Raw genomic sequence first — 16,527 nt, 5'->3', positions numbered from 1 at the left:
ATGAAATATCCCACATTCCTTCACAAGAGCATTATATAAAAAAAGGTATGGCACCGAGCCACATTAGGAGGTTTTAGGTCAGCTGACCGAAAGATTGGTTAAAACCTTCATCTTTAAGGAATGTCTTAAAGAAGGAAAGTGAGGCACAGAGATATAGGAAACGAATTTTCAAGAGTTTGGGGCCTTGGCAGTTGAAGGCCTTCAATGGTGAAGCGATAATAAATCAGAATGGATAAAAGGCCAGAATTAGAGGGTGCAGATATCCCAGAAGTATGTAGGATTGGAGGAGATTAGAGATAGAGATGGGCAAGACCATGGTGGAATTTTAAACTGTTGGTGACTGGTAGCAGCATGTGTCAGTGAGCTCAAGATGAGTCAGTGATGGGGAATCAAACTTGATATGAGCTATGAATTGGGCAGGAGAGTTTTGGATAACCTCAGATTTACAGTGGATAGAATGTGGGAGACCAGCGAGGACTGTGTGGGAATAGTTGTGTCTGGCGATAACAAAGATATGAATGGAGGTTTCAGCAGCTGATGAGCTGAGGCAGGGGTGAAATCAAGCAATGTTATGAAGATGAAAATAAGCAGTCTTAGCAATAGCACGAATGTGAAATCAGAAACTCATCTCTGACTTAGATTTGGTGAGATCCGAGCAGTGTAGCATGTCCCTGGTGCCTCGCATCAAAGGCAGCTTAGTCGGATGTAAGAAGGCCATACCAGCTTTTTTATGGCACTGGGTGCGGTAACCCAGATAAGTTAAAGGTCCAGCCCAATTTAAAAGTACTCGACAGGCCAGCGAGAAGGTAAGTGTATAAGGTAAATTGAGTAGATGCATAGGATGGAATTTTTAATGGAAGGGGGGTGTGACAGTTGCCCCTGGAGGTTCAGTTGTTGGTGGGAGGCAGGTTTGGGGGGAATCCCCCTGTGGGGTTGCTATGGATCTGTGCAATGGTTACCCAGGAGTTAGAAGTGGTTTTAATTTTTCTGATTTTATCTGGGTAGCTATTGATGTATCAGATCTGGAACTAATTGAAGTTTACAATTTAAATTGTGTTTTCAAATGGTTCCCAGTGCATGCCAATTGTCTAGGGGAAATTTGCACTTCCAAGACTATTGTCATACAAATCATAAAGAAATGTCTGGAGGGGGACATTGGAGTTGTTTCCCAGTACATCTTTAGATACCCCACAGTTACACTGCTCTGGGGCTCTGTTCATACTTTCTAGGTAAATTTTGAAGTAATAACCATAGGCAGCTCTAATCTTTCCTCATAACTAATCCTTTTTACTGTTGAGATAATTCTTGTTGCTCATACCTGTGCCATTTCTGATGTGAATATTTATGCTTTTGGGATGTGGTGACTGAAATTGAATCCAGTATTCTGTGTCATCTGACTCAATGGATGCAACTTTTGTAGCCTTCCTATCTAGTATGGCACTATATCAATGCAGATTATAATGAACAGTGGATATTATTCTTGTTTTCTAGTTTGAATAGCATTTGGAAAGCAAACTTTTTTCTCTGCCTTAGATCTCTCTCTTCGTGTCCTTACTTTTCTTCTCTCTATCCTGTAGGCAATGACTTGTGCTTAGGGTGTTTCCATGGTTAGCAACAGACACTTGAAATCAACCAAATTCCACTTGTGTAAACTTGGACAATGCATTTTGTTGGACTTTTGGATTTGAATGGGAATCACAGTTGAATCTGACCCTGTCTGTCCCTGAGATCCATGTATGCATTTGGATAGCAGACAGGAATGGCCATCCTTGTGCTGGCCTTTCAACCAAGTGTCAGTCTGGCTCAGTTGTATTACTCTTGCAACTGTGTCAGAGATTTTGGAGTTCGAGGACCTCAGAATACTTAGCTTCATTTCATTCAGTACTGAGAAAAAAATAAATATTTAATTTATTTAGTGCCTTTCACAACCTCAGGATGAACCATATTGCTTCACAAGATAATTAAATACTTTGGAACTGTAATCACTATTGTACTGTAGGACAAGTGGGAATTTGTGCACAGTGTGATAATGAGCAGATAATCTGTTTTAGTGATGTTGGTTGATCAAGAACTCTTCAGCTCCCCCTTCGAAATGTAGGATTAGGGGTGGTGTTATTGGAGGAGACATTAGGGCAAGGCCCATGGTGGTTCAGGTGGATGTGAAGCTCTTTGGCACTAATCAATAAAAAAAAAATTTTCTGTCTTACAACATGGTGAAGCGGAGTAACTGGCCGTTTATTTCATTGCTATTTATCATTTATTTCATTTCCTACTCACATATTGAATTACTACACATTAAACCTAACTGACTTGTGGAGCTCTTTGAAACATCCTGAGGCTCTGAAAAACACAGTACAAGTTTCTTTTCTTCTTTCTCTTCCTCCTTCTCCAGCTCAGGGGCTGGTGCTGATTGCTTTGGTTCTACTGTTGCCGTGTCCAAGATGAACTAACGTGAAAATTAGGGGTTGACACTGAGACCACCTCAGACTGTATGGGTTAGTACCACACCATGTGTATGTTCTTGCAATGAAGGTTCTAAGGGATTAATCCTTGCTTTGCCCTCTTATGTATACAGAATATTTTAGATCCTGGTAAACTAATTCACAGATCAAATAAGGTAGAATAAAATTAATGTTGAATGTGAATAGTTCTTTTGCTGAACAGAGAAACTGTTTTTTGTTTTGGAAAAAAAGATACTGGCATTTTTTTTCAATCAGATTGTTGGGAGTTTCAAATATCAGTAAGAAGTTGCATTAAGTTCTGTGGTCAACATGTTTAAATGGACAATTTCAACTAATGGGCAATTTGATGCATCTTAAAAAAGATTTAAGATTGAATTGGTGGTAAAGTTAAGATGCTAAGTTTCTAAATTAAATAATGTTTAAAAGAGCAAGATCTAAAATAAGAAAGATTTGCTTGCCTTGTTTTACAGGTGCACCACGTGAACTTACAGAGGAGGAAAAGCAGCAGATTATTCACTCTGATGAATTCCTCACGTTCTTTGATCACAGCACCAGAATAATTGAACGGGCTCTTGCAGAACATAAAGATCTCTTTTTTGACTACAGCGGCAAGGATTTGGAAGAGAAAGAAGGGTAATATTTACATAACTATTATTGTATTTATTGGACCAGCACTGTTTCTGAATAACATTTCTGACTTGCGTTTTGCTTCTTAACAGAGAACTCCAAGGTGGAGCTAAACTTTCTCTAAATAGACAGTTTTTTGATGAGCGCTGGTCAAAACATCGTGTTGTTACATGCATGGACTGGTCACCTCAGGTAGCATTTTCTATTTTAGCATGATTCTTTACCCCTCTCTCAAATTATATAGGTTATTTAATGAAAGTGTGCTGCTTTTTGATAAATAACAAGACAATAAATCTGTGCAGAAATTTGAATTTATGTTCTCCCTGTAGTCTAAAATGTCAATGGGATGTGTAATGGGCTGATTATACTAATGCCTTTGCATTGAGACTAAGAAGTTCTGAATGTGAAATAACACCAGTATAAAATTAGTGTTTTAGGGTCAAACAAGTTACTTAGCAGTAATTATGAACTTGGAATACTGAAAACTCATTTGATTTATTATTGTCACATGTATTAGTATGCAGTGAAAAGTGTTGTTTCTTGCGCACTGTACAAATAAAGCATGCCATCATGGAGAAGGAAATGAGAGAGTACAGAATGCAGTGTTATAGTCATAACTAGGGTGTAGAGAAAGATCATCTTAATATAAGGTAGGTCCGTTCAAAAGTCTGCTGGCAGCAGGGAAGAAGCTGTTCTTGAGTCGGTTGGTATATGACCTCAGATTTTTGTATCTTTTTCCCAATGGAAGAAGGTAGAAGAGAGTGTGTCTGGGATGTGTGGGGTCCTTAATTGTGCTGGCTGCTTTTCCGAGGTAGTGGGAAGTGTAGACAGAGTCAGTGGATGAGAGGCTGGTTTACGTGATGGACTGAGCTTCACGTAGTTTCTTGTGGTCTTGGGCAGAGCAGGACCTGTACCAAGCTGTGATACAACCAGAAAGGATGTTTTCTGTGGTACATCTGTAAAAGTTGATCAGAGTCATAGTGGACATGCTGAATTTCCTTAGCCCCCTGAAAAAGTAGAGAGGGTTGTTGGGCTTTCTTTAACTATAGCGTCGGTTTGGGGAGACCAGAAAAGGTGGTTGGTGATCTGAACACCTAAAAACGTTGAAGCTCACGACCATTTTCACTTCATCCCCTTTGATGTAGACAGGGCCAAGTCCTCCGCTATTCTTCCTGAAGTTGATGATTATCTCCTTCGTTTTACTGACACTGAGGACAGATTATTGTCGATGCACTACTTCACCAAATTCTTTATCTGTTTTCTGTATTCTGTCTCTTCATTGTTTGAAATCTGACCCACTTGCACTTCTTTCAACAAGGAATATCTTTTTCAAGGGTTTCTGTGCTAAGAATGTGTGCATGAATGGAACTTCAACAGCTCAGCCTACAGAGACGTTTGGAATCCATGTTTAACTACACACCTGTAAACTATAGTAGTTGCTGCCAGTGGAGCAATGCTGGCAAACACTAACAGTTTTGCTGCTATTATTACAGCAAAATATGTTTTCTATACCAGATGTCAGATCATACGTATAAAAAAAAGTGAAGGACTCAGTGACACCTAGAACACTACTTTTTGCATTTCTAATACACTCCCCTGTGTCAACCCCTCTTCCCGCCCATCCAATCTAAAAGATATTGGTTAATTTGTTTACGAGCTTGCTATCTGTACTGCCACATTCCTTTTAATACTGTGGCAATATTTAGGTGAAATATAAAGAGACTCCTTTGTGGTATGTTATTTGCTCCCTTGCTCAAAATTTATATGCACAGTTTTATCTTATGAATATATACTATTGTTTCCTCAATTGCATGTTTAGGCATATCTTGCCATAACTCTGTACTGGCAGCCTTAATTAATCCTTAACAGTATTTCAGTGGTGCAGAAGGAGGCCATTTGGCCCATCATATTTGCACCGGCTATCAAAATGAGCATCGTGGCTTTCTGCTGTTCCCCTGCCTTGTCCCCATACCCACACACGTTGTTACTATTCAAATAATCATGTAATGCCCTCTTGAATGCCTTTGTAGAACCTGCCTCTGCCACCCTTCCAGGCAGAACATTCCAGATCCAAACCACTCCCTTTTTAAAAAAAAATGTTTTTCGTTACATTTGTTTCTTTTACAAATCATTTTAAATTTATGCCTTGTCACTCTTGATTCTTTTACGGGTGGGAACAGTTTCTGCCTGTCTACTGTGTCCAGCCCATTCATGATTTTGACCATCTCTATCAAATCTCCTTTTAGCCACCTTTTCGCCAAGGAGAACAATCCCAACCTCCAATCTATCTTCAAAACTGAAGTTTCTCAACCAAGGAACTATTCTGGTAAATCTCTTTGGCATTCTCTCTGAAGTTCACATCCTTCCTATAGTGTGCTATCCAGAATTGTACACATCTTTTTATAAGTTCAGCATAACTTTCTTGTTCTTGTACCCGATTATTAAAGCCCACTTGCTTTATTAACTGTTCTCTCCACCTGTCCTGCTACCTTCAATGATCTATCCACATATACACCCAGGTCCTTCTGCTCCCCCTTAAGAATTTTATCCCTTCGTTTATATTGTCTATATATGTTCTTCCTAGCAAAATGCATCACCTCACACTTTTCCACATTGAACTTCATCTGCCCACTCCACCAAGTTGTCTCTATCCTTTTGAAGTTCTACACTGTCGTCTTCACAGGTTAGAATACTTCCAAGTTTTGTATCATTCGCAAACTTTGAAATTGATGCCTGCACACCAAGATCCAGATCATCAATATGTATTAATATATATTTTTTATATATATGTATATATCCCAATAATAACCCCAGGGATACACCACTGCAAGTCTTCCTCCAGCCAGAAAAATATCCATAACTTGTTGCTTCCTGTTATTCAGCCAATTTTGTTTCCACATTACTACTGTCCCTTTTATTCCATCAGCTGTAACTTTTCTCACTAGTCTGTTGTGTGGCATTGTATCAAATGCCTTTTGAAAGTCTATGCACAAATCAACAGCATTCCTTTTATCAACCCTTTCTGTTACCTCCTCAAAAAAGCTCCAGCATTTAGTTAAATAAGTCCTTCCAGCCCTTCATTTTATTCCATACTAAAGCATCTCAACATTAGGCTAGTTTACTTCTTCCCCCTTTCTTGAACAAATGTGCTACATTGGCAATCCTCTGACGTTCAGGCATAATTTCTACATCCAATGATTTTTGAAACATTGTGTTCAGAATTTCTGCTATCTCCACCCTAACTTTTACAAACATACCAAGATGCCTGGTTTTAAGGCTTAGCACTTTTTCCACCAACATTTTTAGTATGACTTTCTTAGCTTTGATTATTCTATCTAAATGCTCCACCCAACCTCTTGGATTCTTTCATTCCTGCCAATGAAATACTTGTCTAAAAGCTGATGTACTTGTGTGGTATCTCAGACACTTTTGAAATTTCCTTTGTCACCTCTAATCACAATGCCCCTTTCAACTATCTGTTCGTTTGTGTCTATCAAATCATGTTATTTACTTCAGTGCTCCATGTCAGTCTTCACACTCCTCTCAGCCTTTCTAATTTCCTTTCATTATGCGGTGTTTGGCGTTAACCAATAAAAATAAATTAATCCAGAAAATCCTCCTTTACCTGTAGACTGGTGAGAAACAATATATTTTATTAAGTTTTGATGAAAGGTCATCAACCCAAAATTTTAACTCTCTCTTTCTGCAGAAAAGCTACCTGGCCTACTGAGCATTTCCAGCTTTTTGTATTTATTTCAAATATTAACTTATCAACTGCATTCATCGTCAAGTTCAATTATTTTATTTACAGTATTGAAAATTAAGCTAGTAGCATATCCTTATTCAACATCTGTGCTTTACATAAGTCAACAGAAACAAAAACAAACGTGGAAATCCTGTGAAGACAGAATATCTACTAACCTTGAAGCAATGCCTATACAATGTTATATGGATCCAGATGACCAATGGTAACACTGCTGATTCCTACATTGCTCTAATCCAACAACAACAGAACTCCCAGCACCAGTTAGTTTTAAGTGGTAAGAGACCAAACAGGGCTGTGGATTCTTGTATTAAGTATACAGAAAATCAAGTTTCAACAGTTTCAATTTGGTTTCACACTGGACTGTCCAAGCAGTGTTAAATAACCAGACCAGTACCCTGGAGGTGGTCTCAGACCTACTGTTTTTGAGGTGAACTGAAGTTAGATCCCAATGTGATTGTTGAGTTGTGGAAGTTTCATTACGTGGGTAAAATGTAATGTTCATGGACTTTGTCTTCAATCTTTTGCTATTTTCTATTTATTCTGAAATTGGATATAACAGCACATTTTGCAGCAATGATGGCAGTGAATTTGTCAGTGTTTGCCATTATTGTTCCTCTGACAGCAGCTACTGGAGTTCACATGTATTCAGTTAAATGTGGATTCCATACTCCTCTAGGATGCGCTGTTGAAGTTCCATTACTGTACTCCTATTCTCAGTATGGAAACCCATGAAAAAAGTATGCCTTGTTGAATGAAGTCCAGCTGAGGCCTGAATTTTACATACGCGACGCACCCAAAGTCAGAATGGGTTGAAGTGGATGTGAAACCTGTTCCTGCTCAAGGTTGCATTGTTAATGCAATATTACACTGGCCAATTAATGGCCATCCAGTGTGAAATGCATTGCATAAAAAGGCTGAGCGCTGCAGGGGAAGGCGTGAGGATTTGATTTATTGTTGTTACACATATTGGGACACAGTGAAAATTATTGTTTCTTATACATTATATAAACAAAATATACCATTCATGGAGTACATAGGGGAGAAGAAAAAGAGAGTGCAGAATATAGTATTACAGTCATAGCTAGGGTGAAGAGAAAGATCAACTTGGTATGCAATAGGACCATTCAAACGTCTGATGGCAGCAGGAAAGAAGCTGTTCTTGAGTCAGTTGGCATGTGACCTCAGACTTTTGATTCTTTTTCCTGATGGAAGAAGGTGAGAGTATGTCCAGGATGCATGGTATCCTTGATTATGCTGGCTGCTTTTCCGAAGCAGTGGGAAGTACAGACAGTGTTAGCGGATTGGAGGCTGGTTTACGTGATGGACTGTCTTTGTTCACAACTCTTTGTGGTTTCTTATGGCCTTGGTCAGAGCAGGAGCCATACCAACCTGTGATACATCAGGACAGGATGCTTTCTATGGTGCATCTGTAAAAGTTGGAGGGCAGGTGCCAGGAAAAGGGAGTGTGTGGACTGTTCTCCTTCAAGGGGGAAGCTGCTGCAAAGATGCTGACTTGTAAAAGAAAATAAATAAATATCAGTGGAAGACAATGCCACAAGTGTCTAGCACAATCATACCCAGACCTCAGTCCCCAGAAGCGTTTGTTAATTTTATTGGACCCTGGCTTTCATCCTGCTCTGGATCGAGTTTGCAGCTAAAACATAAAAGTTGCTTTGCCAGTCAACCCACCAACCAATTGTAAAAGCAGGTGGGCAACGTAAAATCCCAGTCAGTTGATGTTTATTCAATTTAAATTGGCTCTTGATTGTTGGTGGGCACATTTACGACTTGGGCATGGGGACTGAAATATCACACAGGGGTGCAATGACATTAGGACATGCACCTGACATTTTCTTGCACAATTTTACGCACTTCTGGGGCTGGAGCGCACCCACCCAAGCACGTAAAGTTCTGGAAAATCTCAGCAGCTCTGACAGCATCAGTGGGGAGAGAATGGAGCCAACGATTCGAGTCTAGATGACACTTCGTCAGAACTGAGAGCAAAGAGAATCAGCGAAGATTTCAACTATGAGGTTGGGAGAGGATTGAATTGCTTTATTCTCTCCCCACAGTTGCTGTCAGACCTGCTGAGATTTTCTAGCATTTTCTGTTTTTGTTTCAGATTCCAGCATCTGAAGTATTTTGCTTTTTAATGTAAAATTCTGGTCTGAATTTATACAGTGTTCTAAATTCATTATTACTGCTGAGTAACTTGATGTTAAAATGTTTATTATATATTGGTGTAATGTCAGCCTCACCACCATTATAAATGCGCAATAATATGTTTTAATGTTAGTTTATCTGCTATCTTGATCAAAAGTAAAATACTGTGGACACTGGAAGTCTGAAATAAAGCAGAAATGCTGGAAATGCTTGACAGGTCTTGTAGCACTCCTGGAGAGGGAAATAGAATGGACATCTCGTAGTGCTCACTACAAAGCAGATCTTTGTTAACACCTTAATAAAATTGAAGAATCCTTCCTGAAGCTGGAGTCTAAGTCAACAATTATTTCACTCAATGTAAAGCCATGTACAGAAAAGAATGAGGAGAGGTAAAGGAAGATGGTATTAGGAGAGAGAGACAAAAATGTTTTAAAGCGTTTTATTTTAAGTCTCCAACAACAGTTAAAATCCACACTTGTAAATTTTCAGTGTCAAAGAGACAGTTTGGTCGCAATAAACATAGAACACTACAGCACAAACAGTCCCTTCGGCACACAAGTTGCGCCAATCACATCTATACCTACCAAGCCATAGAACTATCTGTAACTTGCAATGCCATTAGATCCCATGTACTCATCCAGAAGTCTTTTAAAAGACCCCAGCGAGTTCGCCTCTACCACCACCGACGGCGGCCGATTCCACTCACTCACCACCCTCCTGAGTGAAAAACTTACCCCTAACATCTCCTCTGTACTTGCTTCCCAGCACCATAAACCTGTGTCCTTTCGTAGCGACCATTTCAGCCCTGGGAAATAGCCTCCGAGAATCCACCCTATCTATTCCTCTCAACATTTTATATAACCTCTATCAGGTCACCTCTCAACCTTCGTCTCTCCAGGGAGAAGAGACCTAGCTCCTTCAACCTATCTTCATAAGGCATGCCTCCCAATCCAGGCAACATCCTTGTAAATCTCCTCTGCACCCTCTCAATAGCTTCCACATCTTTACTGATGTGAGGCGACCAGAACTGTGCACAGTACTCCAAGTGGGGTCTGGCAAGGGTCCTATAAAGTTGCAGCATTACCTCCCAACTCCTAAACTCAGTCTCTCGATTAACGAAGGCCAGTACACCGTACGCCTTCTTGACCACATCCTCCACCTGCGAGGCTGATTTAAGAGTCCTATGGACCCGGACCCCAAGATCCTTCTGCTCTTCAACCCAGCTAAGACTCCTACCCTTGATATTGTACTCCTGCATCCCGTTGGTCCTGCCAAAATGGACCACTACACATTTATCCGCATTGAAGTCCATCTGCCACTTCTCCGCCCAGTCTTGCATTCTATCTATGTCACGTTGCAACTTGTGACATCCCTCCAGACCGTCCACAACACCACCAACCTTCGTATCGTCGGCGAACTTACTAATCCATCCCTCCACTTCCTCATCCAGGTCATTTATGAAAATGACAAACAGCAAGGGTCCTAGAACAGATCACTGGGGCACTCCACTGGTGATCGACCTCCATGCAGAAAAAGATCCATTCACAACCACTCTTTGCCTTCTGCAGGCAAGCCAGTTCTGGATCCACAAGGCCAAAGCCCCTTGGATCCCATGCCCTCTCACCTTCTCAAGAAGTCTTTCATGGGGACCTTATCAAACGCCTTGCTGAAGTCCATGTAAACCACGTCCACCGCTCTTCCTTTGTCAATGTGTTCAGTCACATTTTCAAAGAACTCAACTAGGCTCGTAAGGCACGACCTGCTGTTGACAAAGCCATGCTGACTATTCCTGATCATTCTAAACTTCTCCAAATGCTCATAAATCTTGTCCCTCAGAATCCTCTCCATCAACTTACCAACCACTCAGGTCAGACTCACCAGTCGGTAATTTCCCAGGCTATCCTTATTCCCTTTCTTGAAAATAGGAACCACATCTGCAATCCTCCGGAACCTCTCCTGTCTCCATCGGCGATGCAAAGATGATTGCCAGGGGCTCTGCAATCACTTCCCTCACCTCCCACAGTAACCTGGGGTACATCCCATCCGGTCCCGGCGACTTATCTATCTTGACAGAATTTAAAAGTTCCAACACATCCTCTCTCTTAATATCCACACACTCAATCTTTTCAGTCTGCCGCAAACCTGTGGTACAACCTCCCAGATCACTTTCCACCGTGAATACTGAGGCAGAGTACTCATTAAGCACCTCTGCCATGTCTTCCGGTTTCACACAGACTTTTCCCCCATCACCTCTTATAGGTCCTATCCCTTTTCTCATCCTTTTACTCTTCACATATTTATAGAACGCCTTGTGATTCTCCTTAATTTTACCCGCCAAGGCCTTCTTATGTCCCCATCTGGCTCTCCTAATTTCCTTTTTAAGCTCCTTTCTACAAGCGTTATACTCCTCTAGATCCTTAATATCTCTTAGCTCTCTGAACTTTTTATACACCTTTCTTTTCTTCCTGACCAGGTTCACCACAACCTTCGTGCACCACGGCTCCCGCAACCTACCAAAACCTCCTTGTCTCATCGGGAAAGAAAGGTTTATTATTCCCTTAAAAGTGGTCAGGGCCTTATTTTACCATTTTGATTCTAATGGCTGGGTGGATTTGAAACTGGGTGTGTTTCAGATCTGACTTTTAGACCCGTTCTGAGGTGCTCCATATACACTCTGCCTGCAGAACTTTCAGTGATTCCAAATTGCGTTGCATAAGCCTGTAGGCAGGCTTAATGTGCCCGAAACCCTGCAGCTCTGATTGTCACCTCCAACTGCGCATGTGCAGAAAAAAAATAGAATGCTGCTCCCCTAGCACAGAGTGGCAATGGACTCCCCTTTCTCTCCACTGATCTCAGGCAGAGTGGTAGTGGATCCAATTCTGGATGGGCGAACATAGTGGTAAAGGGAGAAGTGCTTTTAAAGTTGGGCCTTAAGGTCAATTTAGATGCAATTTAAATCCCGATTGTGACCATTTTCAGGCCTTGGTAAAGGGGGAGCGGGCGTGGATTGTGCTACTTGCCTCATACCTGACTTTGCCAAGTTTTCATGCCCCAAAATCGGGCCTGCAGTTACACTTGAATGGGTGCCCTGATTTTTTACTGGTATATTTAGTGGTTACCTAATAGATTACATCAATTCTGGAAGATTGTGTGCAGGCCTAAAAACAGGTTTTGTGCCTGGTGCCAAATGGTTTGCAATCATCGCGATCATTTTCTGCTGCTGCAAACTGGATCTCGCCAAGAAAGAGCATGAAGTTGATTAGCATATTTAAAGTAGCATTTAAATATACTCAGCCCAGCTATGCTAGATTCTCCCAGCTCCTGGGGTCTTCTGACCCTAGGATGTGGTGAGAACCCGGTGAAAATTGCTACTGATTCCCACAAGCGGATGTTAGGCATAGTGGCCATGCTAGGGGGAGCGGAGCTTGGGAACATGGCTGGGCAGTGTCAAGGTAGGGGGGGTGGAGTTTTGAAGGAAGCATGTTGGGCATCATGAAGGGGGATGCAGTGGGAGTGCCCCACTGCTGCTGGTGATCTGTGTTGGAGAAGCATGTTACCGGTTGGTGGTGGGGGGGGGTGTCTTCCAGTGCAGTGAGGGATCAGGCATCAAAACAGCACGGATTCACTTTGCAGCGGGCTCATTGGTGTGTTTAGGTCTGTCTCTCCTAGAACCAGCACACAAATCACCACTGTCCCATAAAATGACTTAAGTGTGGGACGATTACAGTTTGGTCTGGGCTGGACAGATTGACGTAGATTGCTCCAGTTCTCTCACCCTTATGACAATTAGTCATTTTTTAAAGGAAAATTCTGCCCTATATGTTTGAATGCTGTGTTTCTTGGTAAGATGCCAGTGTAGTGAAGCTTCTGGAGGGTCGGGCAACTTTGAAAGCAATTTCTTGATTGCATGTGAGATTGGTGTATAATTTATTCCTTAATAATAGTCAGTGCTGTTTTTCTCTAAACACAAAAGTCTTTAACATTACTCAAGCCATTTGTTTTGTAAGTGGTATGTTTTTATTAGTAAAAGAATTTATGAAAACTAAATCATAGTATTAATAGTTGTAGTTCATCAATTAAGAATCACGTGCTTGCAGTTTTAATGCTTACTAATTTCATAACTGTCCTTAATTAAGTACGTATGTTGTATTTTAACCGTGGCCAACCTTTGTGATTTTATTTATTATTGTCACGTATTAGCATAGAGTGAAAAGTATTGTTTCTTGCACACTATACATTCAGAGCATACCGTTCATAGAGAAGGAAACGAAAGAGTGCAGAATGTAGTGTTACAGTCATAGCTAGGGTGTAAGAAAGGTCAAATTAATGCAAGGCAGGTCCATTCAAAAACCTGATGGCAGCAGAGAAGAAGCTGTTCTTGAATCGGTTGGTACGTGACCTCAGACTTTTGTATCTTTTTCCTGACAGAAGAAGGTGGAAGAGAGAATGTCCGGGGTGCGTGGGGTCCTTAATTATGCTGGCTGCTTTACCGAGGCAGTGGGAAGTGTAAACAATGAGTGGATGGGAGGTTGGTTTGCTTGATGGATTGGGTTCATTCACAACCTTTTGTAGTTTCTTGTGGTCTTGGGCAGAGCAGGAGCCACACCAAGCTGTGATACAACCAGAAAGAATGCTTTTTATGGTGCATCTGTAAAAGTTGGTGAGTCATAGCTGACATGTCAAATTTCTCAGTCTTCTGAGAAAGTAGAGGTGTTGGTGGGCTTTCTTAACTATAGTGTCAGCAAGGGGGGACCAGGACAGTTTGTTGGTGATCTGAACATCTTAAAAACTTGAGGCTCTTGACCCTTTCTACTTCCTCCCTATCGATGTTCTCCTTTACGCTTCCTGAAGTCGCTGACAAACTCTTTTGTTTTGTTGACATTGAGGGAGAGATTATTGTCGCTGCACCAGTTCACCAGATTCTCTGTTTCATTCCTATACTCTGTCTCATCATTGTTTGAGATCTGACCCACTACAGTGATGTCGTCAGCAAACTTGAAAATCAAGTTGGAGGCTTATTTGGCCACACAGTCATAGGTGTATAAGGAGTATAGTAGGGGGCTAAGAACACAGCCTTGTGGGGCACTGGTGTGGAGGAGGTATTGTTGCCTATCCTTACTGATTCTGGTCTATGGATTAGGAAGGTAAGGATCCAGTCGCAGAGGGAGGAGACAAGGCCAGGCCATGGAGTTTGGAGATGAGTTTCGTAGGAATAATGGTGTTGAAGGCTGAACTGTAAACAATAAATCATGGATCCTCTAGGTTTCTGAAACATTTGTTTGTGCACTCTTCCAGCTTTTCAATGGTTTCGAGTCCCATGTGTTTTCAACAATGACTGACATATAACTAAAATGCTAACTACCGTACAGGACAATACAGCTGTGCCTGAGGCAGTCTACTGTTCCTGTTAATATTTTTTTCTGATTTTGCTGTCAACAGTATCCAGAACTTCTTGTTGCCTCGTATAACAACAATGAAGATGTTCCTCATGAACCAGATGGTGTAGCTCTTGTATGGAACATGAAATTTAAGAAAACCACCCCAGAGTATGTCTTTCATTGCCAGGTAAAGTATGAGATCTTGTCCAGCCAAAGCCGTGATTTAGTTCAAAGAAAGAAAAGTGATTTATTGCCAAAGACATTCCCATGCCTGTCGATTTAATGATTTAATCAGCCTAGCATACCCATTAATTTCCAACACTTGTATTGGTGTGTGCTGTAAAAAATTTCCTTTGAGGAATGTTTATCATATGGTCGCGATATAAGATTGTACACATTTTGTAATAATAGAAATGCAATAGATTTGTTACTAATTCATGGGAAGTGGGCATTGCTAGCTAGGCACTAGGCCATGCCTAATTGCCCTTGAGAAGGTGGTGTGAGCTGCCTTCTTGAACCGCTACTGTCAAGACGCAGTAGGTACTCCCACAGTAGGGAGGGAATATTTATTGATACATTCACAATTAGGGTCAGATATCCCAGTGTTAGTTGCTATACTGAAAAATTAAGCTTCAATCTGGAAGCCATTTCCAAGTCCCATCAATATCGCTGAATATTCAGCTGTCACGGATTGAATTTGAACATTGCAAGTCTGCTTTTCTTTCTATTTAACCTCCCTCTCCAAATAGCTCTGAGAGAGATAGGTACTTTATATCCAGAAAAGCTGGTCATACTACTTTTTAATACATCATAAAGCCACACTGACCAAAATAACCATAGAATTCAGTAATCATATACGCATACAGTATAATAAAAGTACCTCTAATTTATATACAAAATTACCATTCAGATTTAAAGAATGAGTCCATTTGTTAATCAGATTATATCTGTGTTCTCAGTATGAATGTATGCATTATACAAATTATACACTTATACATTTTTATATGACTAGTACAGAATTAAATGGAGTGTTTTTTTTTAAGATTCACTTGAATTAGACAGTGGATGGAAGCTAAAAAGGAATGAGTAAAATTCTAATTTTAATACTAAATGAATGCTATTGAAAATTACTGTATGTCCCTTTTTTTTTGATAACATACTGGCTTTATTATGGTTTTCAACAGTCATCTGTGATGTCAGCTTCCTTTGCACGATTTCATCCAAATCTGGTTGTTGGAGGAACATATTCTGGCCAGATTGTGCTCTGGGATAATCGCAGTAATAAAAGGACACCGGTCCAAAGAACCCCACTCTCTGCTGCTGCTCACACGGTACCGTTCAAAAAAAAACTCAGACTTTGAAGCATCAGGTTAAAAGATCAGAGATTAAAATGCATTTCAGAAAAAATTATAATTATTATACTTTCCGTGCAACAGTAAAATGATAAAATATTTGTAGTAATTAGGTTGATAAAAATATTAAGTAGAAAATAATCTCCCTACAGCATCCAGTCTACTGTGTGAATGTCGTTGGTTCTCAAAATGCCCATAACCTGATTAGTGTTTCCACTGATGGGAAGATCTGCTCATGGAGTCTGGATATGCTTTCTCAGCCACAGGTAAAGGAAAACTAATAAAAGAAATGTAGTTGGTGCTGTTTTTTTTAATGCATTATCTTTCATTGCACATGTACCAATTGCTTGATCAGTTTTTAAAATTAAGTAAAGCAGTCTTTTAGCAAGATTGGACACTAACAGTGTTGCTTATTCTTAATAGCAAACATATTTTGTTGACTTAAGATATTAACAGCTTGAGAGGGACAACCATAAAACAGCAGTTGGAGAAACTTAAACAATGCGTGACCTATTTGTGGGTCATGTTGTGGAAAAATTGTATTTGCAATCATTTCAGTAAGGTCCTGAAAGATGTCTTTGTTTTGAGAATAAAAGCTAAATTAGCTTAAAAGCATGTGGTAAACCCTGAAGGCATATAAACTCAATTTCTTTTATCAGATCAAGAAAGAATTTTAAATAAGGATACTTAACCTAAAGATCTATTTGAGGATATCCTTGAGCATGCAATGCCGTCATGGATGGTGCTTAGGGAGATTCTCTGATTTCAATTTATCTGGG

The 16,527-nt window shown here is 40.4% G+C and overlaps 1 protein-coding gene across 3 annotated transcripts in view; it reads left to right on the top strand.

Moving 5' to 3' along the window:
* Positions 1–16,527, top strand: part of LOC145350100 (cytoplasmic dynein 1 intermediate chain 2-like) — an 88,497-nt gene that overhangs the window by 59,325 nt on the left and 12,645 nt on the right. For all 3 annotated transcript variants that reach the window (XM_080199005.1, XM_080199002.1, XM_080199004.1), the window contains 5 exons: positions 2,933–3,095; positions 3,182–3,281; positions 14,458–14,583; positions 15,581–15,727; positions 15,901–16,014. In XM_080199005.1, coding sequence (XP_080055131.1) covers positions 2,933–3,095; positions 3,182–3,281; positions 14,458–14,583; positions 15,581–15,727; positions 15,901–16,014 — 650 coding nt within the window. The remainder of the gene's footprint in view (positions 1–2,932; positions 3,096–3,181; positions 3,282–14,457; positions 14,584–15,580; positions 15,728–15,900; positions 16,015–16,527) is intronic.

The sequence above is a fragment of the Carcharhinus amblyrhynchos genome, chromosome 11 (genome assembly GCF_965287045.1).
Source record: "Carcharhinus amblyrhynchos chromosome 11, sCarAmb.v2.hapA, whole genome shotgun sequence".
NCBI classification, from domain to species: domain Eukaryota; kingdom Metazoa; phylum Chordata; class Chondrichthyes; order Carcharhiniformes; family Carcharhinidae; genus Carcharhinus; species Carcharhinus amblyrhynchos.
The sequence above is the reverse complement of the archived record's forward strand: the minus strand, read 5'-3'. Positions and strand labels throughout refer to the sequence as shown.